Source organism: Carassius gibelio, chromosome A23 (assembly GCF_023724105.1).
Source record: "Carassius gibelio isolate Cgi1373 ecotype wild population from Czech Republic chromosome A23, carGib1.2-hapl.c, whole genome shotgun sequence".
NCBI classification, from domain to species: Eukaryota; Metazoa; Chordata; class Actinopteri; order Cypriniformes; family Cyprinidae; genus Carassius; species Carassius gibelio.
In genome coordinates this window covers 21,259,624-21,281,925 of record NC_068393.1, presented here as the reverse complement: position 1 = coordinate 21,281,925, position 22,302 = coordinate 21,259,624, and the positions used below count along the sequence as shown (strand labels likewise).

Below are 22,302 nucleotides of genomic sequence, written 5' to 3'. Positions count from 1 at the left end.
CCAATTCACTTTATCGAATTGATTCTTTGATCAGTTCAGATGAATCGATTCACCGCAAGTCATCACTTATTATACATTTTTTTTTCGCTTTATTTTTATTGTTAAAATGTTTTTTTTTTTTTTTAGATTAGTTTATAGCCTGTTCACCTTTAACAATATTTCTACCTTCATTGCTAAAGTTTTATTTCTACAGTCAGGTGATTCACAAATACTTTGTGAATTGTTTCGGCCCTAACATTTGAATCAATCGGCTCAGCATTAGTTTGTTAAAAAATAATATCCCTAATTATAAGTAATATTTCCACAATATTGCTCCCTCTTCAGTTTTTACAGCGATTTGGGAATCGCTTGGTGAATCATTCAGAAGAGTCGGTTCATTAGAACGATTTGTTCGCGAGCATTACTTCAGCACTGAAGCATTCTAATGGCGAGGCGTGGCGTTTACAAACTCCTGTGTAATGACTGGCGTGCCAAAGTAAAAGACGCTTTCCTTTTTTCCGAAAAAGGTTAAAGGGAAGTGTCTTGAGAAAACATGGCGGAGTAAGAGAAAGAGACTTTACCGATGCTTCTTCAAAAAACGAGAAACTCTCCCACCACAGGACATGTAGCGCGATTAAAGCTGTACTAAATTTAAAGTGAGGTAAGAGCTTGATTTCGTTTCTTGATTTTTTTATTTTCTAAATCTAAACAGCTTCTCATATTCTGTATGTGTCGCATAAGTTAAGTACTTCCTTGTATTTTTTGAGAAAGTTATTGCATTTCTTTTTTTAACTTATATGATGATTTCGTGAAAAAGGCTTCTAACTAGTCAAAGTGATCTTTAAAGTTTATTTCAAAGACACTTCAGTGTATGCTGGTCATGGGATGGATAGTAGTAGTGACGGTGACCACAATCAGTTCTGTCAAAACGTAACGTCACTGTTAATTTGTCCACCACTATGTTATATTTATATTATATTTATACATAAAGTAAAAAGCTGCTTTGTGGCATTATTTAACAAATTGTCACAAATTATCAAGCAAAAATAAATAAAAATCATATCTGTTAGTGTAGTGCACTTAAAATAATGATCTATTATTTAACTTAATATTAATGTATTTATAACTTCAATGTAGTATAATACAGAATTTAATTTGATCTGTATTTTATGGGGCAGTTTTTTTATTTTATTTTATTATTTTTTTATTGTCAAGACTGAGAATTATAAGAATTGCAAAAGTAAAACATCGGTTTTCATTAAAATATTTTGAGAATAAGTACAAATATGAAATTGTAGGCTACATTTTTATGTTAAATGTATCTTTTTTTTTGGCAGTGGCTATTTGCACTGTGTAAATTGCAATTAGATGCTATTTACTCTAAATTGTATTTACACTGTAAAAATTTTACTACTTATTGCAAATAGTAGCAATTATCTGCACCTTGGTATTGTAGTACATTGTAAAACAGTATGCACTATTAACTCATTCATTGAGTGTAAATTTTAATTTCAATACAAATTAATAAAGGGATGCCACCTTGTTGGGACAATAAAGTCTTCCCAAACCAACCCTAACCCTACCATATACTTCATTTTTAACTCTTTGATTCATTTTCATTGAAAATAAATGTCTTCTGATGTGATTTGAAATTTGAAAAGGGAAAAAAAAGTTAGACAAAAGGCTGATTCGAACCCAGGTCGATTGCGTCAAAATGAACATGTTACACATGTTACGTTACACATGTTACCATCTGCACCACTGGAGTGGAGTTAGTGTAAACCGCCTCAGCCAACAAGGCGGGCTATTTGCACTTAGTGATTTTGATTTTAGGGGGAATTATTATTATGGTACAGTATTTAAGATTCTCACGAAAGGTTGTTGTCTCACTGTAAGTAGTTCCCCAAAGTTCACTGCTTTCGAAGGCCTCCTGTGGGACTTTATGAGAATGGACACAGCAGCTCATTGTGTTTGTGTGCTTGAATCTTTTCATGAATCACAGGCGTTTACAGTGCACAGGCTGTACCTTTGTGTTTTATTCTGTTGTAGACTGACTAATCTGCTCATTCATTGCTCACAAAGCTATTATTATCACCTTTCTAGAACCCTTTGAATAAGTGGATCAATGGTTCTGGAACTGTTTGTATGAAGAAGAACTGAAATGATGATGTAGTTGTTTCGTTATGTCATTTTGGACCAGTGTTTGAGAGGATAAATGATCCTGACATGCTTGTTTAGTGAAATTACGCTATATAGGAAGTTGATATGTCAAACAAAAATGAAAATTCATAGAGTGTGTCTTTTATCACATGCTTGAGTAAATATATGGTTGGACATGGCCTGGGCTTTGCCAGGAAAGGACTGTGTTTGGCATTGCAGAGATGAATATTCAGATTGTTGGTTGGTTGATCCAGTTTTGAACGTGAACAATGCTTTAAAGGTGCCATTGAGGTAAAAATATCCATAACATGACCTACACGAATCAAAATAATGAGAAGAAATAAGGGCTATGATGTAATTAAAAAAATGTCAAGTTATAGTGCTGCAGAGATATCAACCTTAATTAGCATTAGCATTACTAGCCCCGGCCCGACAGGTGTCGTAATACCAGTTTCGGCCATGGGAGGCGGTATGCGGGCAACATAATCACCAGCCAACCTACAATACACGAATAACTCGCACGGCTTGTGGGCGTGTACTTGAACCTGATGTCAATCATGTGGAAAGTACAGCCCACTAGTTCATTTCAGTTCATGGGAAGAGAGCATCACCCGCTACAGGGAAACAACCGCGCTCGGAAACACAAATCAAGAGTAAACATCGGCACTGCTTTTAATCACTGGAGACAACTGATGGACCTGAAAGAAATGAGGTTCGACTCCGATCTTGCAACATTTCTTTTGGATTGGTAAGTTAGATGCTGTTAGTATTTCGCTAGAAGTTTGTTTTATATGTTTGTGTATTTGTTTTCGGGAAGTTATAACATAGAAATGTATCGAAGGCTGTTCGATAAACGTGCTAATGTTAGCGTTGGCTAACCGTAGCTACGTTTGATATTTAGCTAGCTATAACTTAACGTTACCCATTTTATTATATAGGGCTGTGCATGTCTTTACTCATGTACATCTCATCAGTAAAGACGCTCCTGTAATTAGAAGTATAGACGGTTTCATCGGGCGCACGCGCCTGGACCTAAGTTAACTTCCGGTCTGTGTTGTGTATATCGGTCTGGCTGCGGTGCCATCTACAAACGCAGTTAAAGGCAAGGTGATGAGTAGACTGAAGTTGGGCTCAGGTGGTTGTGCTGCGGGATGTGTTTCCCATACATTTATTTATTTTTGGAGACTCGCCACAATTTTAAAACTGATCGATTTTCAAAAAGGCTTTGTTAAATAAACATGAGTAACGTAACGTTACGTAACGTACTGCACGTTTAATAATAATAATTCCTTACATTTATGTTTAAATATCAAAACGAGGCACAGGTGTTTTTATATCGCTGTATCTCTGAAGGAAGGCTTGCATGTTATATGCGTGATAAAGCAGCGTGTGAGCGTACCAGCTCTGTTTTGTTTACAGCTGTTACTGGGGAAACCTCTATTTCTTGCGCTTTATGTCTATGCTTTAAAGCATCTCCATCTGGCAAATAATGAATTAGCATTTTCATTAAGTCCGCCTGATCCACACAGAAAACACATTTTGTTTGTTATCAAAATATATCTACTCTAGAGGGACTTGGCTGTTGTTATTGATTCTATTTGGAGTCTACCGGAAGTAAAGTTAGGTCCACAAAAGCGCTCACTCGCATTAACGTTTGTTTATGTTGATGCCGTTGAAACCGTCTATATCTCCAGCACGTGTGTTCAGATCAGGGCTGCCAGGTTTTCACAACAAATCCTGCCCAGTTGCTTCTCAAAACTAGCCCAATCGCGTTTCCGGGAGGTTCCCCGATAAAACATTGCTTCCCGGGGTTAAAATATACGTTTTTTAGCAGGGTTGCCTTGGTATAATTCGCATTTTAGGGACTAAAGTTCACGTTATTTGTATTGGGGTCGCTGCGACCCGCAGACATGAAAAACAACCAACACAGACTTGGCAACACTGGTTGGCATTTACTACACAGAGCCGTAATTCACTGACAATCTACACAAAATCGATGTTAAAATCGCAGGCGATTCTTTGTCGATTTTGAAAGCGATTTTGTGTTAGTTGTCGGTAGACTACGGCTCTGTGTAGTAACTGCCGCTCCACCTGAACCAGTGTTGCCAAGTATGCGGTTGTTTTTCATGTCCGTGGTTTGAAGCAAACACAATACCAATAACGTGATATTTAGCCCCTAAAATGCTAATTTTACCAGGGAAACCCTTCCCAAAAATGTATATTTTAACCCCAGGAAGCAATTTTTATCGGGGAACCTCCCGGAAACATGATTGGGCTAGTTTTGGACTAGTTTTAAGAAGCAACTGGGCAGGATTTGTTGTGCAACCTGGCAACCCTGATCTGAACGCACATGCTGGAGATAAGTTATACTTCTAATTACAGGAACGTCTTTACTGATGAGAGGTGCATGAAAATCGCATTCGATTTTTTGCACAGCCCTATTATTATATCATAACTAACCTGCTCTGTCTAGTCTGTTGGTCTCCATGTCCTCTTTGCTTCATGGTTTTTCTGTGCGTGAAAAAATTGATGTGTGGCATGAAAGCGTGTGAAAAGAGTCAATTGCGTGTGTCTCACGGTGAATGCTTGAGAGTTGGCACATTAGTTCTCAAGCAGAATAAAGGACAGGTTGATTATTGCTGTTTAGCGTTTGTATTAATCTATGATGTGTCCCTGTTTGCCTACAGGGACATAAAAAATAAATTAAAAGTGATACGTGGACCAAGGTGTCTGAGATTGTTCATTTTAAGTAAGGATCCTCATATTTCGTCCACAACAATATTTAATGAGGTTATAACACCTTGTGGTTAGTCTGCACGAGATCAACAAGCTTGTTTGCTTTGCGGCCGCTTTAAATACAAAATAAGCATTCGATCTATGTTAGAGCGTCTGAGCGCTCACAAATCTTTCTGCAGCGTCGTGAGCAGAGCGGCAAGAGCGATTTTTGACGCTCTAGACGCCGGCGGTGTGAACGCACAGTTAGGCTTCGGCTATGGCTGTAGTGTTGTTGTGAAAGTAGGGGCGGAGCATAGAGACTATGCCGTTTCTCGTTTGTTACTCTAGAGTAGACCAATTCACTTTGAGGCATACTGCCCCCATCTGGTATGGAATGTGGAGTATGACTTGATTTTTTTTGCCAAACATTACAGATGGCACCTTTAAGATTTCTGCTCAATACAAGGAATTCCTGAAGTACAAACAAATATGATTTCTACCATATTTTCCCACTGCCTGTTCAGTTTTTGATCAGGATAAAGTTAATTCAAAGATAAAAGGTTTGCCACTCACCATTTTGTTTTCCCAAACTCAGGACTTTCTTCTGTGCAGTGTTGTATTAGTATTGTTGTTATATACTATCAGTGTTTATTAGCTTTTGTTTTTATATTTTTATTTTTTATTTTTTTAAAGTTTTAGTAATCTTGTTATATTTTTGACAATGTTATTTTATTTTGTTTTAAATTTACATTTCTCTACTTAGATTTATTTATTAGTCATTTTAGTTCTTCAACTTAAATTTATTTGAAAAACATAAATAATTAAGGCAATTATGTTTCTTTATGTTTAGGATTTTAATCCATTTTATTTTATATTAATATACAAAAAAATAAATATGTATTTTATTTAAACTTTATTTTATTTAACAAAAAGGAAATTGTTGTTATTATTATTATTATTATTATTATTATTCGTTTTATTATGAACAACTAATTATTATTTATTAGATCATTTTAGTTTTAATTAACAATGACATGGTTGCATCCGTGGAATGCAAAAGGAAATACTGTAAAGATGTAAATTGTCAATTTTTTTTATTTATTATTTTCTCAAAAATATTGCAAAATCGCACATCTTGTTTGCACAAATGCATATATTCAGACATTGCATGAAGAAGCATCACACTGGGTTTGACATCAGCGTTTCCCAAGTGGCATTGAATCCTTGGCTCTTCCCTCACATAAAGCTATCATATGACTTCAAAATAATAGTATGTGAGTCATATGGACTTTTTTATGATGCTTGTCTGTCAGCTTTGTAGCTGGACAGGTCGTGGCCACATTTTTGAAAATGTCTGCGCTTGAGTTTCTTGGAAGAAATGGGTGGAACTCATATGGGTGGGTCTGAAATGATGTAAGGGTGAGGAAATGGTATCTAATGTGTCACTGTCCTTTCAGATGAAAACATTCGTCAAGATTTTAAACTCTTTGTTTTTCTCATGTACTGGTTCATCTGACACTTGTCCGGGTCACGTCAAAGAGACAATGTAATGCGACATCTTTCCATCCAGAAAGAAAATGTCTTTTGATGATCAGATGGTTGCTCATGAGGAAGTCAAGAGACTTCCTCATGTTCACTCTTCCACATGAGATGCAACATGATACAGTACATACCAAGTCAGAATTAGCTTGTACTTTGTAGGGTGGATTAATCAGTCACTGACTTTTTTTCGTAATGAAATCACTTGCACATCAGTGTGTGTGTGTGTGTGTGTGGTTGTGGTTGTGGTTGGGGGGGCTCATGTTTCTTAGACTCTTTCTTTAGTGACACTCACCAGTCAGAGGATTGGTTGAGATACGGTGAAAACATGAACATCTTCGCTCCGTCTTTATGTTTGTTCTTTATTTTAGAGTTGTGATGATGTGATGTTTGATGTTTTTCCAAGTCTCTTGTGTCTCTGCTGTGGGGTTTTGTTTTACACTTGGACTTTTACTATGAACTTAAATGGATGTGATCTCAAAGGATGAGGATCAAGCGTTTCATGTTCGTTCCAGGTAGGAGAACAGACCTGTCTTATCATATATTAGCTAGTTTTACAGCGCATCTCTATTTTTACTTCAAATAAGCCGTTTAGCACAAGTGTTTGTCATTCTTTAGCATACGATCCAGATCCACTGATGTGCTCTCGTTTTTCCATCAGATGAATGGTTTTGAAATGTAATACAGCATGTGGTGGATGGAGGCGAGTGAATGAGGTTTCAGTTTGGTCCAGAGATCTCCTGTGTGTGAATTTTTAATAGGTGTGTTTAAAAATTAAAACAGAGGCGCAGTTTTGTTTCTTGTCTTGCTGTCGCACATCCACAAATAGTGGAGGAGCATTTCACACTGGACCTGAAAGATGAGTCAAGTGGATAAGTTTCTTTCCACACGTGCAACTTTTGGAGAACGGCTTCGAATTCAGCATGTTTCGAAGCACATGCACAAACCACTAGGCCATGGCTCCAACAAGGCCCTGATGTTTGGATGAGATGGATTATCTAAATTTGCTCATCTTCATATAATGCCAAACATTTCTTTTGTAAAAAAAAAAAAAAAAAAAAATGTTTTAAAAGATGTTTAAGCTGTTTTAAGTTTTAGTCATTTAGTGTAAGTTTTAGTGCTTTTGTCTTTTTTATTCATTAATTTTTTTTATTTCTGGTTTAGTAATTGTAGTACACACTTCATGTTTTTTAAGAATGTTTTTTTTAAGTAAGTTTTTCGTTTAACTATATTTTATTTAATCTCTTTTTTAATCACAGAAAATGTAAGTTCTAGTTTTAGTAAAGAGTAACGTCACTTTTACAGCACTTATGATGTTTTATTTTCACTTATTTATATTCTATTCTATTATAATGTATGTTAATATTTTAAATTAGCATTTATTTGTTTATTTAAATGTTAATTTAAGTTTTAGTAATATTATGTGTAGGACTGCCTGATCATAATCATAATTGTCGATTATTCCACTGAAATTGTAAATGCGATTATTAATTATGATTTTCCCAGTTTACAGTGAATGATGCTTATACCATTGTTTGATGCAACTGCATGTCGTAATTTTGGTATTATAATATGAATGGTATTATAATGTTATTCTAAAACTAAAACAATGGAAAAACCCTTAAGATAACCCTTAAGATTTTGAATGATTATATGATTGTGGCATCCATAATTGTAATCACGATTAGAAATTGTATTAATTGTGCAGCCCTCTGTCACTTTTTGTCAAATTTTTTATATTTAGCCTAACTTTATTTTAGTTTGACTTAAGTCTTACAACTTTTCGAGGCAGCTTTTCTAGTTTTCTTTAAGTTTTTTCATGTAATTATATTTTATTTTATTTTGTTTCGTTTTTATTTTAATTATTGACAACATTTTTTAACAGTTTTAATCAATAATAACAACAACACTGAAAGCAGCTTAATTTACAACTTGTTCCTCACACAGTGCTCTTGTTTGGATTCAGAAGCTTCTGGTTCGAATGGGCTTCTTTTATAAAACTTTGTTGTTGTTCCTTTTTGGTCAGAACTTATTTTATTTAGATGGAAACGAGATTGTGCAAGATTTTCTCATTTTGAGTTTACAGATCTCATGGAAAGACATGAGGGTGAATAACTAATGACGGAAGTTTAATTTTACAGTTGGAGTTTTAGAAATGAACAGAAATAATGAGCAACATGTGCCTGGTGTTTCATTCAGTATCAGTGAAGTTCATGACATCATGCGTAGTATGAGTTGGTGTGAATTAGTCATTTCCATCGGTCAGTGGAGAAATCACGTCAGCCGCTCGGCGCTCGTCCCACCTCACTGAGGATAAAGAAATGAGAACATGTGAACGCTGCCAGCCTTCTTCTGAGGGCACTCTGGGCAAAGCGCAGGGTTTAACTTGGTTTAATGGATTTTCCCAGCGTGGCCTTGATAACCTGACAGTTTCTCTGGCTGGAGTCGATTCGTTCTTACTCTACTTCAGCAGATTAATCAATTCTGGCAGGTTTTCTTGGATTGCTTTATTCCTCCACAGCTCTAAAGCCTTCTTACCTTGTCTTTCTCTTGCTAATTGTGGATTCTAAGGTGTTCTTAATGGTGCCAAGGTGTTTAGGTGCTTACTTCCCGGGTTCCTAAAAAAAAGTTACAAATTGTTTGTGGGCAGTTAGATAAAAAAAAAAAAAATATATATATATATATATATATATATATATATATATATATATATATATATATATATATATATATATATATATATATATATATATATATATATATATATATATATACACACAGTACAGACCAAAAGTTTGGAAACATTACTGTTTTTAATGATTTTGAAAGAAGTTTCTTCTGCTTATCAAGCCTGCATTTATTTGATCAAAAATACAGAAAAAAACAGTAATATTGTGAAATATTATTACAACTTTAATAGTTTTCTATTTGAATATACTTTAAAAAAAAATTTATTCCTGTGATGCAAAGCTGAATTTTCAGCATCATTACTCAGTGTTACAGCCTTCAGTGTCGCATGTAACATCCAGTCAATCACATGATCATTAAGAAATCATTCTAATATTCTGATTTATTATGAGTGTTGGAAACAGTTCTGCTGTCTAATATATTTGATGAATAAAAGGTTAAAAAGAACTGCATTTATTTAAATAACAACAAAAAAAATTCTAATAATATATACTCTAATAATATATTTTCTTTACTATCACTTTTTTATCAATTTAACACATCCTTGCTGAATAAAAGTATTGATTTTATATATATAAAAAAGAAATAAAAATTACTGACCCCAAATTACTGACCAGTAGTGTATATTGTTATTACAAAATATTTATATTTTAAAAACATAGCTTCTTTTTTTTTTTTTTTTTTACTTTGTATTCATCAAAGTATCCTAAAAAAAGTATCACATGTTCTGAAAAAATATTAAGCAGCAGAACTGTTTCCAACTTTGATAATGAATCATCATATTAGAATGATTTCTAAAGGATCATGTGATAATGATCCTAAAAATTCTGCTTTGCATCACAGAAATAAATGATAATTTAAAGTATAATACATTTAAAAACTTAACTCTTAAAAATAAAGGTTCCAAAAGTCCACATAGAACAACAATTTTTGGTTCCCCAAAGAATCTTTCGGTGAACAGTTTTGAAAAGAGCCATTTTCTTTTCTTTTTTTTAATTTGAAGAACTTTTAAATCTAAAGAATCATTTTTTACATTATAAAGAACCTTTTGGAACCATGGATCCATCTATGTCTATAAAGAACCTTTATTTTTAAGAGTGTAAGAGGAAAAAAATCAGAAGCTGCATGGCATTTTTTTTTTTTTCTAAGGTTGACCCATCCGACTGGAATAGCGGGTTTAGAAGCTGTTGGAAGCACATTAGAGTTACTCTGGTTCCTCTTTTACGCGTGATAATCTCCATGTGTCATCTCACTCTTAATTGGAATTGACGCTTGCCATCGGGTGTCCGCAGATAACACTGGCATGTCACACTGTTGCATCTGTTATCAGAAGGCTTACTGCGCTGACCCTCCGTTCTGTGTGAAAGACCCAGCGTTACCTGTTACCACGGGTCAACAACAAAACATTTTACAAGCTAAAGCCCAGTTTGGTTGTGCAGAGGCTTCTCACTGGAGTAGAGGGTTTGTTAAAGGTCTCACAGAGGGGGTTATCCTGGAATTCAGTGTCTTTTGGAAGAGGTCAAACTGTTTCAGGATGTGTCTGAGAGGGTCGAAGTCGTGGGTCTCATGCTGCACCCCATGGAGAATTAAACGTGTCTATCACACCAGAGGAGAGAAAGTCATGCAGAAGATTGAGATGTTTAGACGGTGCACAGAATGTTTCAAAAAGAAAAAGGAGAAAAGGTGAGGTTTGTTTTGGTTTGTGATTTTTCATGCACACAGTTGACACGTGTGGTTGCTAGGGTATTGCTATGTGGTTGCTAAGGTGTTGACAGGGTGTTGGAAGTGATTGCTTATTGGTTTGAAAAGCCATTCAAAGGTTTGGAGTAACTTGCATTGTTTTTGATAGAAATTAATATTTTTGTTCTGCAAGGGTGCATCATCAAATTGATGAAAAGTGAGAACAAAAACATACGAGACATAATATTTGTATAGAGAACAGTTATGTATAAAATATGTGCTTTTGACAAAAAATAGCACCTTATGACATGAAAACACACCTAAAAAAACAAATAGAAGTCCATTTATTGCAAATACAACATATGTGTTTATATTTTGAATATGTTTTTTTCATAATTTAGACCGTTTCCGAGCATTCAGGTCAGTTTTGTGGTTGTTGGTTCATGGAAGCATTTTAGCTGAGATTCTTAGTCAGTCTGTGACACTATTTGTAAGGGAGTCATCATGTTTTTAGTGCATGTTTAAGAACTTGTGTAGACAAAGACCTAATGATGTTGTAATAATATATATATATATAGTACAGACCAAAAGTTTTGAAACATTACTATTGTTAATGTTTTTGAAAGAAGTTTCTTCTGCTCATCAAGCCTCCATTTATTTTATCAAAAATACAGAAAAAACTGTAATATTGTGATATATTATTACAATTTAAAATAATTGTTTCTAAATTCATTATACTTTAAATTATAATTTATTTCTGTGATGCAAAGCTGAATTTTTAGGATCATTATCACATGATCTTTTAGAAATCATTCTAATATGATGATTCATTATCAAAGTTTTTTTCAGAACGTGATACTTTTTTAGGATACTTTGATGAATAAAAAGTATATATAAATAAAAAAAAGAAGCTATGTTTTTAAAATATAAATATTTTGTAATAACAATATACACTATTGGTCAGTAATTTGGGGTCAGTAATTTTTTTTCTTTCTTTTTTTAAAATAAAATCAATAATTTCAGCAAGGATGTGTTAAATGGATAAAAAGTGATCGTAAAGAAAATATATTATTAGAATTTTTTTCTTAAATTTTGAAAAAATGCGGTTCTTTTTAACCTTTTATTCATCAAATATATTAGACAGCAGAACTGTTTCCAACACTCATAATAAATCAGAATATTAGAATGATTTCTAAATGATCATGTGGATGTTACATGTGACACTGAAGGCTGTAACACTGAGTAATGATGCTGAAAATTCAGCTTTGCATCACAGGAATAAATTATTTTTTTAAAGCATATTCAAATAGAAAACTATTATTTTAAGTTGTAATAATATTTCACAATATTAATGTTTTTTTCTGTATTTTGAGCCTTGATGAGCAGAAGAAACATCTTTCAAAAACATTCAAAATATTAATGTTTCCAAACTTTTGGTCTTTACTATATATATATACTTTACTATATATATATATATATATATAAAATATAATTTCTATCATTTTTTCCAGGATGGAAGCCTCATGTCTGGAACTGGCTCTGGAAGGTGAGCGTCTGTGTAAAGTGGGAGATTACCGTGCTGGTGTCTCCTTTTTAGAATCTGCCATCCAGGTGGGCACTGAAGACCTGCAGATTTTGAGCGCTATCTACAGTCAGCTGGGCAATGCCTGCTTCCACCTGCACGACTACAACAAGGCGCTGGAATACCATCGGCATGACCTCACGCTCACCAGGTCTGAATCTGGACGCTTACGCCACGGTTTCGAAGCTAGTAGGATAATGTCCTTATCTAAAATCGCATGTCTTGTTATTCTGACTCTTTCAGATCTATCGGAGATCAGCTGGGAGAAGCTAAAGCCAGTGGTAACCTTGGAAACACATTGAAGGTTTTGGGTCGCTATGATGAAGCAGCAGTTTGTTGCCAAAGACACTTGGACATTTCCAGGATGCTCCATGATAAAGTGAGGTTTTTAACACAACCAAGGGGCCTTTTAATGCAATAGCTGAACCCCGAAATGACGTTTTGGTCATCATTTATCATCTGTAATGCAGAATAAGATATTTTAAAGAAACTACAGTATGATTCTCACTAACCAATGGCATTCTTTACTGATGTCAAACCCGGCGTGTCAAGGCACATTGTACATATGTGCGATGTGTACGTGTGAATAAGGTCTGACAGCTATCGTATGGCGTCATCAGACTGGAAACATCACATATTGAATGGCATTGACTATTTTTATGGCACTTTTTTGTCCTTTTTTTGGAGCTTGAGGCTCCTGGTCACAATATGAATGCAGAACCAAAGAAAAAGTTAAAGTAAAACGAAACCAAAAAACAAGACTCATTAATAATAATAATAAAAAAAAATATATATATATATATATATATATATATATATATATATATATATATATATATATATATATATATATATATATATATATATATATATATATACGATGAGGAGATATAATAAAAAGGCACTTTAGATACAATTATGGACTGATTTTATTTATTGATTGATGTAAGAAATACTAATTTATTTATTGATAAACTGATAAATTAAGCTGTTCATAGATATAAATAAAAGGGTATGTATTTACAGTATTTTTGATAATACTAAAAAAGTAAATTAAAGACTTTAAAAAAGTAAAATAAAACAATGATTTATTTATTGATCAAATAAAACTGAATGTTCAATTAAATAAATACTAATAGAATTGTAAATAATATGACTTTTTATTCATTTTAAATTTTTGTTTAATATATGTATATTAAATATGTATATATAATAATAATATATATATATATATATATATATATATATATATATATATATATATATATATATATATATATATATATATATATATATATATATAGAGGTATAATAATTTAGTTTAATATATGTTTATAAATGATCAACTAAAATGTTTTAAGAATATTGTGACATAAAATGTTCACCTAAAAAGAAACACGCCTCATCTCTTTAAAAAAAAAAAAGAAGCCAAACAGATTTAATAAAAAGCTAAAATTGTCAGTGGATTTGTTGATTGGTAATATTTATTTAGTAATGTAAATAATAATTAAATGAAATGTAAATAAATAATATTTGTTTGTTGAACAAATACAAATAAAACTAACTGTTCAAATAAAATTGTCTTTTTGGTATCATGAACCAAAATGTAAGATTATTATGGTCTAATTTTTTTATATCTCTCACGTTATTCCTTTAAACTCTGTTTGAATAGTTCATGGCCAAGTTTGCCTCAGATGTTTTTGGAAGCCCTGTTATCCCGAAACACCACTTGATCTATTTTAACAGACCATAAACATATTTATGTTTAAATGCAAGGCTTCAATCCTATTTAGGTGTGTAATGAGCGTTTCTTGTGGACTGACTGTTGTGTGCGTGTCTGTGTGTGGTTTGTTAGGTGGGGCAGGCCAGAGCGCTCTATAATTATGGGAATGTGTACCACGCCAAGGGGAAGAACATATGTTGGAGCGGTATGGATCCTGGAGACTTTCCCGAGGAGGCACACATCGCTCTAAAGAAAGCAACTGAGTACTACGAGTGAGCCAGCCAGCATTTGTTTTCATTCTTTTAAACACCCAAACCAGTGTGTAGACGACACACATGTGCCAAGAGACAAAATATTTCATTTCTGAAAGAACATAGCAGAGATTGCAGTAGAAAGTTTTCCAAAGGCATGCTTTAGCTTCTATTGCGTTATCCCCTCTACTGTATCTAATAGTGCACCTCTCTGTTTGAAGAGCGAATCTGGCCATCGTGAAAGAGTTGGGGGACAAAGCGGCTCAGGGCAGGACCTACGGTAATCTTGGCAACTCACACTATTTGCTCGGAAACTTCCAGGATGCTGTCTTGGCTCACGAACAGGTATTTCATACAGAGAGTTTCTTAAATTAATCAACTTGTGGTTTCTGTCAGGGATGGGAATCGCCAGAGGCCCCATGATACGATATTATCACGATACTTGTGTCACAATACCATATTATTATTGACCTTTTTCCAACTTCAAATTATGTTCCTAAACTTCAACTTTGGCAACATCTGTTTCAACTAAAAAAAGCATTTCTCAGTTTGTTTATCTCACTTCAGTGTTATTGCTGCAAACAATCGATAATTAATTTAAAAAAAGTTCTAATTCTGTAATTCTACAATTCCGTAATTTATGAAAATAACTGTAATTTTTACCCTTTTGTCAAATATTGCACTGCAAAGAGCAGTGCTACTTTTAACTTATCCATAACTTAGCAAATGACCATGGAATAAGCGCGATAATCAGTGCTTTAAAAGATTGCATTAAAAGATTTTAGAAAAAAACTAAACACCACCAACTTGTGGACTGTAAAAAAATATATTTTATTATTTTACCAAATAGTATAATAAAAGATTGATACTTGGCATCCATGTCTCGATAGTATTGTTGCGGAAAATATCGCAATACTATGCTGTATCGATTTTTCCCTCATCACTAGTTTCTATTAAAATGCACAGATAAACTGATAAAGGTTGGATTACTGTACAGAAAAAGTCTGCTATTATGTGCACAATAATATATATTAGTGCTGTCAAAATTTGTGAAATAATGGATGCAGTTATTTTTTTTTTTTTACAGTTTATTGCATTACAGATATTTAACGCAATAAATGCAGGGGCAGAGCCAGGGTTGGCCACCCCACTCACAACTGCTGCGTCTGTCTCTTTTTGCATTTATTTAGACACAGAACATCTTTACGACCACATCAAATGGGAGATTTTCAGACGCACACCCTAACTTCACCTCAGCACTAGGCGCTAGTCAAAGAGCCCAAAATAAAAGCATTTCATTTGGATATACAATAATAATGCAGAATCTTGTGCAATGTTCAATCAAATCACAATCAAATCAAATTGTTTCATGAATCAGCAGAGTTTATAATTTTTTTTCTTCATTTTTTTTTTTACAGCGTCTCCTTATTGCGAAGGAGTTTGGAGACAGAGCTGCAGAGCGGAGAGCGTATTGCAACCTTGGAAATGCATACATATTCCTCGGACAGTTTGAAGCTGCAGTTGAACATTACAAGTCAGTTTTATTTTATTTTATTTTATTTCAAATTTTCTAACAAAATATACAAAGCAATGAATACAAATAAAGCAACAATGGCAATTGAATATTTTTATCTTATTTGTTTAACTTTATATCCAAAGAAGTAAAATGAACAATTCAACAATAGTGATATTTTTTTAATTAATTATATTATTTTTATTTATTTGAATTATTTTAACCTGATACTGAATTTATTTTTCACCTTCCTATTAAACTTATATTATTAAAGACATTATATTATAGCCCTTATAAGTAATGTTTGCTCATTTTTGTCCTTGCAAAAGAGAAAGAAAAAACAACAACTGGGGTGTTTTTTATTATTATTATTATTATTATTATTTTTATTTTATCATAATTAATTTCCAAATTATAACTCATTTACTTTCCACTTTCCTTTATTTACCTAATTTCCAGTCATATAGAAATTATTGATCATAGCCATTAAAAGCCATGTTTATAGTATTTTTGTTTTTCCTTGGGAAAGCATCCGTTTATTAATTTGACTCAACATTTCATGCCTTAAAATAAGGGTTTTACCATGGTACTTGTCCAAAAAACATGTACTTCTGTATTTGACTGTGAGATGAGCTGGAGTGATATGATGAGCTGGTTTTGGTGTTTTCCTGCAGGCGGACACTGCAGTTGGCGAGGCAGCTGAGGGACAGGGCTGTGGAGGCTCAGGCCTGCTACAGTCTGGGCAACACCTACACACTACTGCAGGACTACGAGAGAGCCATAGACTCTCACCTCAAACATCTCATCATAGCTCAGGACCTCAAGGACAGGTACCCTGTCACGCACACTTCCTGTTTGGGCTGCTGCTCTTCCTGACGTCTAACCCTGTTTCTGTCTCTGTGTGTGAAGGATCGGAGAAGGGAGGGCATGCTGGAGTTTAGGGAATGCCTACACCGCACTGGGAAAGCACGAGCAGGCCATGAGCTTTGTTGAAAAACATCTGGAAATCTCCAAAGAGGTGTGTGTGCGTGTGAACACTGAGATAACACCAACACACTTCCTGCCTGCACAGGAAAGCCTAAGGATGAATCTCACAGAAAAGAAAAATCTCAAGAAAAAAAAAAAATCATGCCAAAAATCAAGAATAAGAATAAGAAATTATGCTTTACATGAAGAAAACGAAGCTTATTTTAGGATTAGTAACATTTTTGGTGTTATAACAAGTGCTATTTTAGTATCTTTACTATACTATTATAGTTTTTTGCTAATATTTTAATTGAAATTTTATTTTTATATTTTAATTTTAGTTAGTTTTAGTAATTAAAAATTGTATTATGTTCATCATTATTATTACAGTTGTGGTCAATATTTTGTCATCAATACATTTTTTTGTCCACAACTGCATGTATATATGTTTTTTTTAACTTGGGGGAAAAAAAGAGTATTTTATTTCAGGTATTTTTGGGCTTTTAGTTAACAACAGTAACTCTGAACATGACCTTATTTTTTATGACAATTGAGATCTCTTTCACCCCTAATTCTCAATGCTAAAAATCAAGTTCCCATTGCTCCCAATGACAGATTTTCTAATTACAGTGATACAGTTTATTTGTATTTAATTCAGCATGAATTAGTTTGTACAACACACACTTAAAACATTATTTAAAACACATTCAATTCATCATCAAAATTAAACAGGTTTATTTTCTTAATGCACATTCCTGTGAATGATAATGTCACTGTTATTCCACTAAATAATTTCCTCTGAAATCATTTTTTGTTTTTTTTTCTTCATTTCAGTATTGAGAATTAGGGAAAATGTGTTTACATTTACATTAATCATTAGCAGATGTTTTGTCCATAGTTAGTTACAGCAGAGGAACATGAAGGATACAAAATCACCTTTATTTGAACACTAGATTAGATTAGGAAACAAAGGTGAAAAGCAAGAAAGAGGATAAAAATTATGTGAGAGCAAAGCAAATAAAAATTCCTATTTCTTTCTTTTGATTATGAGGGGAAATATGATTTAAACAGGCTTTGCGTGCTTGCTTTCTAATGTTTTTTTCCTTTCTGTGTGTGTGTGCTGCTCAGATTGGAGACCGTAGCGGGGAGCTAACGGCTCGAATGAATCTCTCTGATCTTCAGTTAGTTCTGGGTCTGAAGCAGAACAGCTCTGCCTTCATCGAGAGTCCGCCCGGAGACAGCAGTCTGACTGGTAACAGCACACACAACTTTCCTCAGACTTTAAAACCACACATGGTAGATGCTGTTGAATGTAAAGATGAACAAGAATCCTTAAAACAAGAATCCTTAAAGGTGCACAAAGTTTGGTGTCCTTGTTACAGTGTAATTTATATATTTAAGTACTTTGAAAAATGTGTTATTTAATAACATGTGCTTACTAGGGCTATTTTTATTTATTTATAGGGTTATTGCAAGTCATTTTGTCTAATTACTCTTCTCTTATTACCTTCTTTTATTATATGTAATGTGTAACAAGGACATTGTAAAATAAAGTGTTAAACAAACTTCATTATTATTATTATTATTTATGATATATTTATATGTCTGTAATACAGAGAGGGCTGGAGAAACAACCACAATATAATAAATAATATAAAAAAAATACAAAATTTAATTTAGATAAAAGGTAAGTAATTATGAAAATAAATATAGTATTTTTTGACCAAAAATAGGACTTTAATATTAATATTGAGAAATTGAATAAATTGAAAACAAAATCCCAATTAAGCCATACTGAAGTAATATTAAGCATATTAACTATCATCCAATAACTTAACAAATCTTAATCAAAACTTAAGATCTAAATCATTTTAAAAATAAGATTTTAAAACAAAAATCAGATTAAAAAACTTGTAATGCAAACAATTGCAGTACATGTATTGAAATGACATTCCCTTAAACATGGAGCTCTCCTGTATTTTGGCATATTTGGCACATAAAAGTTTAATTTGAGAGTTTGGTGTTGGGAGTTTGCTGATAGCGCCACCTACTGGATAAAAAAAACTGTACATTTTGTTTAAACTTCAATTCAGTTATATGGCTTGAATATCTTTTTTTTTATTTACAAATACATACATTTAAAATGTACAAAATTAGATTGTGCATGATTAATATGCTTGGCAGCAAAAAATACTAGTAAATCGACATATCAGCTTATAAGCAATAACTGCTCTTAGCACAACTGATCTAAAGAATGAGAGTCACAGTACCTGCTTCTTTCTGGTTTTGTAGATGGAAGATCCAGAGGAAGCCGGAGACTCAGCATGGAGAACATGGAGCTCATGAAACTCAGCTCTGACAAAAATACAGTGAGACAAGACTTTCACCGCGGTGCTTTTATTAGTGTGCTAAATGCTGACTCCAAAGATCTTGGATAATTATACTTTTCAGGAAAAAAGTCAGTGACTAGAACAAAAGTTTTCAATGCTTCATCTGTCCAGGGCCAGACCTGTGAGGAGACTACAACTCCTCAGGAAACCAAATCGCCAACCAAATCATCCATAGCCAAGCTTTCCTTCATCAATCGCTTCAGGAGCAAAAAACACAGGATAAATGGCTCAAACTCCAGTCCACCAGCTGAGAACCACAGCAGCAGCAGCAGCCCACCTTCAGCCCGTCTGGACAAACAGGTCAAATACTAATCTTTTCTAAATGACACGACAAATAGCATAGTTGTCAGTTTAATATTATAAAAGATGTATTACTTATTAATATTCTCATTTCCCTGAATGGCTTTTCCCACAGAACACCCCAGACACTCTGGGTGACGACAGCTTTTTTGATCTTCTGAGCCGTTTTCAAGCAAACCGCATGGATGACCAGAGGTGCTCAATACTGGACGGCCTAAGCCGTTTTCCCGCCCCTTCCGTACCCTGTGAAACCCCACCTGTAGTCTTGAAGAAATGTGAGACATCCTTCCTCCCTCACTGCACTGACCTGTGCAAACTATACTTGTATATGAAGGTGCAAAATCATTGAAGGTGCATTCACACTGACAGCGATTCAAAGCAGAAAAGTAGGAGCAGTTGATTTGAATTTACAGAAGTGAAACAATGTGAGCAGAATCTAACTTTGTGCTAATATAAGAAACACCCACTAGCAACTAACAGACAGTGACAGTGTGAACGCACCTTTAGTTTGTAATAATTATACCAGTGTATAGAAGTGCACACAGGGACAATACTAGAGTATTGTGTCGCATGACAGAATCCCAGCCAATTATAAGATACTTGATGTTTCAAATAGACACAGTGTAGAAAAACATGTCTTCAAACAAACATATGTGTGTGTGTGTGTGTGTGTGTGTGTGTGTGTGTGTGTGTGTGTGTGTGTGTGTGTGTTAAGTTTTTTCTACACTGGTGGGGACTTAAACCTGAATGCACTCCAACTCATGGGGACTTGTGTCACCGTGGGGACCTAAATTAAGGCCCCCATGGGTACAAAAGCTTATAAATCATACAGAATGAGATTTTATAGCAGAATCATAGCAGAAAGTTTCCTGTGAGGAGTAGGTTTAGGAGTAGGTGTAAATACAGTTTGTACTGTACCATTACAGCTATGGGCAGTCCCTACAATGATAGTGAACCAGACGTGTGTGTGTGATTTTATTTGAATGAATTTAATGAATTTTTTTCATTTGTTTTAATAAAAATAAGTCTGGTATAAAAAAACTTTTTTTTTTTTTCTTTTTTTTAAGTAGTCGCTTATACTCTCCAAGGCTGCATCTATTTGATCAAAAGTACAGTAAAAACAGTTACTGTTTTTTTTTTTTTTTTTTTTTTTTTTTTAATTAATACGTTGAAAAATGTACTTTTATTCCTGTGATCAAAGCTGAATTTTCAGCATCATTACTGCAGTCATTACTTCAGTGTCACATGATCCTTCAGAAATCAGTCTAATATTGCTGATTTGCTGCTCAAGGCAAAGCAAGGCAAGTTTATTTATATAGCACATTTCGTACACAATGGTAATTCAAAGTGATTTACATAAAAGTCAAATAATCATGACGTAAAATAAAATAAAACAAGCAATTTTAAAACATTTAAAACATCAAGAAACATTTCTGATTATCAATATTGAAAACCGTTGTGCTGTTTAATATTTTCGCAGAGCACATTTTCTTTTTTTTTTTTCAGGATCCTTTGATGAATAGTTAAAAAAAGAACATTTGTTTGAAATATAATTTTTGGTTATGTTATTTACTTGACAATTGTCAATGTTATTGGCTTTTGACCATTTGACCAATTCTTGTTTCCTTTCTGAATAAAAGTATTTATATCTGTAAAAAAAAAAAAAGAATCTTAACTACCCCAAGCTTTTGGACAGTGTTTAAATGGTCCACATTGTGCTGTTTTTAACCTTGTTCAGCTATTTCCGCATCCGGAGCGGAGGCCTCGGCACAGCCTGGTCATTTCCTAGACCTGCTGGCCAGCTCACAGAGCCGTCGGCTGGACGAGCAGCGGGCCAGTGTGGACCGTCTCCCAGGTCTCCGGCTGGACCAGCGCCACAGCCAGGACGTTCTCAGCAAACTCATGGCCTCGGCCGATAACAAAGCAGCAGATGAGGACTTCTTCGACATGCTGATTAAGAGCCAGGTTAGTGTTGTTTATTATCAGTCTCTCTCTTTGAAAGTGTATGTTTGATAGCTGTTTTTGGCTTGTACAGGGATCCAGACTGGATGATCAGAGATGTGCTCCTCCACCTCCTCCCACCAGAGGCCCTACAGTCCCAGATGAAGACTTCTTCAGCCTCATCCTTCGCTCCCAGGCCAAACGGATAGATGAGCAGAGAGTCATCTTGTCATCAGACACAAGACCACTTCAGACCAATCCTGAATGACCTGTTCTGTATGAAGCCAGAATACTATTTTAGGACCTTGCAACATCATTGAAGTTTTACTCATGAATCAATGCCTTGTTGAAAAAGAGGTCCTACAAGGTGAAATCTGTTCTCATTTAACAAGATCTTTGAATCTTGAGATACATGAAGTTCTTTCATGCTTCCTGCAGACCAAGACTGTAGTCTCTTTCTCAGGGATTCAGTACAGTGCACTGAATGCATTTCATTCACCTGGATAACTGGATGGACTTAATCAGCGGTAGATTAGGATGTTTGACCATTTTATATATATTTTTAACACTAAATGTAGCATCAGTTCTATTTTGATTCTGTCTTTGACTTGTATTGTATGTAATGTTATCTTTTAATACCAGCAAAGCAATGCTCTATTTTAATGTTCTGAGATTTCAGAAACGAGCAGTCTCCAAAAGTTCGGATTTATGTGAATTTAAAGTTGTGTTCTGGAAATTGTGAAGAATGTATTACTAATTTTAAATAAGACGAACAAAGCCTCATTTTAATAGATCCTGCTCAATTACAAACGGACACAGTTTAGTATGCTGGAAACATTTTATTTGAAGCTGAAGCTACACAGGACAGAGTGACC

General features: G+C 34.1%; 1 protein-coding gene across 2 annotated transcripts; it reads left to right on the top strand.

Moving 5' to 3' along the window:
• The first annotated feature begins 433 nt into the window (after positions 1 to 433).
• Positions 434 to 22,218, top strand: LOC127944743 (G-protein-signaling modulator 2-like). 2 transcript variants are annotated; one of them, XM_052540950.1, is made up of 14 exons: positions 434 to 640; positions 12,273 to 12,494; positions 12,587 to 12,722; positions 14,199 to 14,338; positions 14,539 to 14,662; positions 15,736 to 15,851; positions 16,505 to 16,660; positions 16,740 to 16,848; positions 17,925 to 18,048; positions 19,089 to 19,165; positions 19,298 to 19,486; positions 19,602 to 19,761; positions 21,225 to 21,451; positions 21,522 to 22,218. In XM_052540950.1, the coding sequence occupies exons 2-14, from the start codon at positions 12,274 to 12,276 to the stop codon at positions 21,693 to 21,695; spliced, it is 1,953 nt and encodes a 650-aa protein (XP_052396910.1). In that variant the 5' UTR covers positions 434 to 640; position 12,273; the 3' UTR covers positions 21,696 to 22,218. The 2 variants fall into 2 exon arrangements, with proteins under 2 accessions (XP_052396910.1, XP_052396909.1); XM_052540949.1 differs by lacking the exon at positions 434 to 640 and adding an exon at positions 10,588 to 10,764.
• The last annotated feature ends 84 nt before the right edge of the window (positions 22,219 to 22,302 follow it).

What these genes read in the sequence shown, in the direction of transcription:
- LOC127944743 (XM_052540949.1), top strand. Translation starts at nt 10,616, where the DNA reads ATGTGTCTGAGAGGGTCGAAGTCGTGGGTCTCATGCTGCACCCCATGG. An exon ending in CTGTCTTGGCTCACGAACAG is followed by an intron (nt 14,663 to 15,735) that starts GTATTTCATACA and finishes TTTTTTTTACAG; the next exon opens with CGTCTCCTTATTGCGAAGGA. An exon ending in TCAGCTCTGACAAAAATACA is followed by an intron (nt 19,166 to 19,297) that starts GTGAGACAAGAC and finishes TCATCTGTCCAG; the next exon opens with GGCCAGACCTGTGAGGAGAC.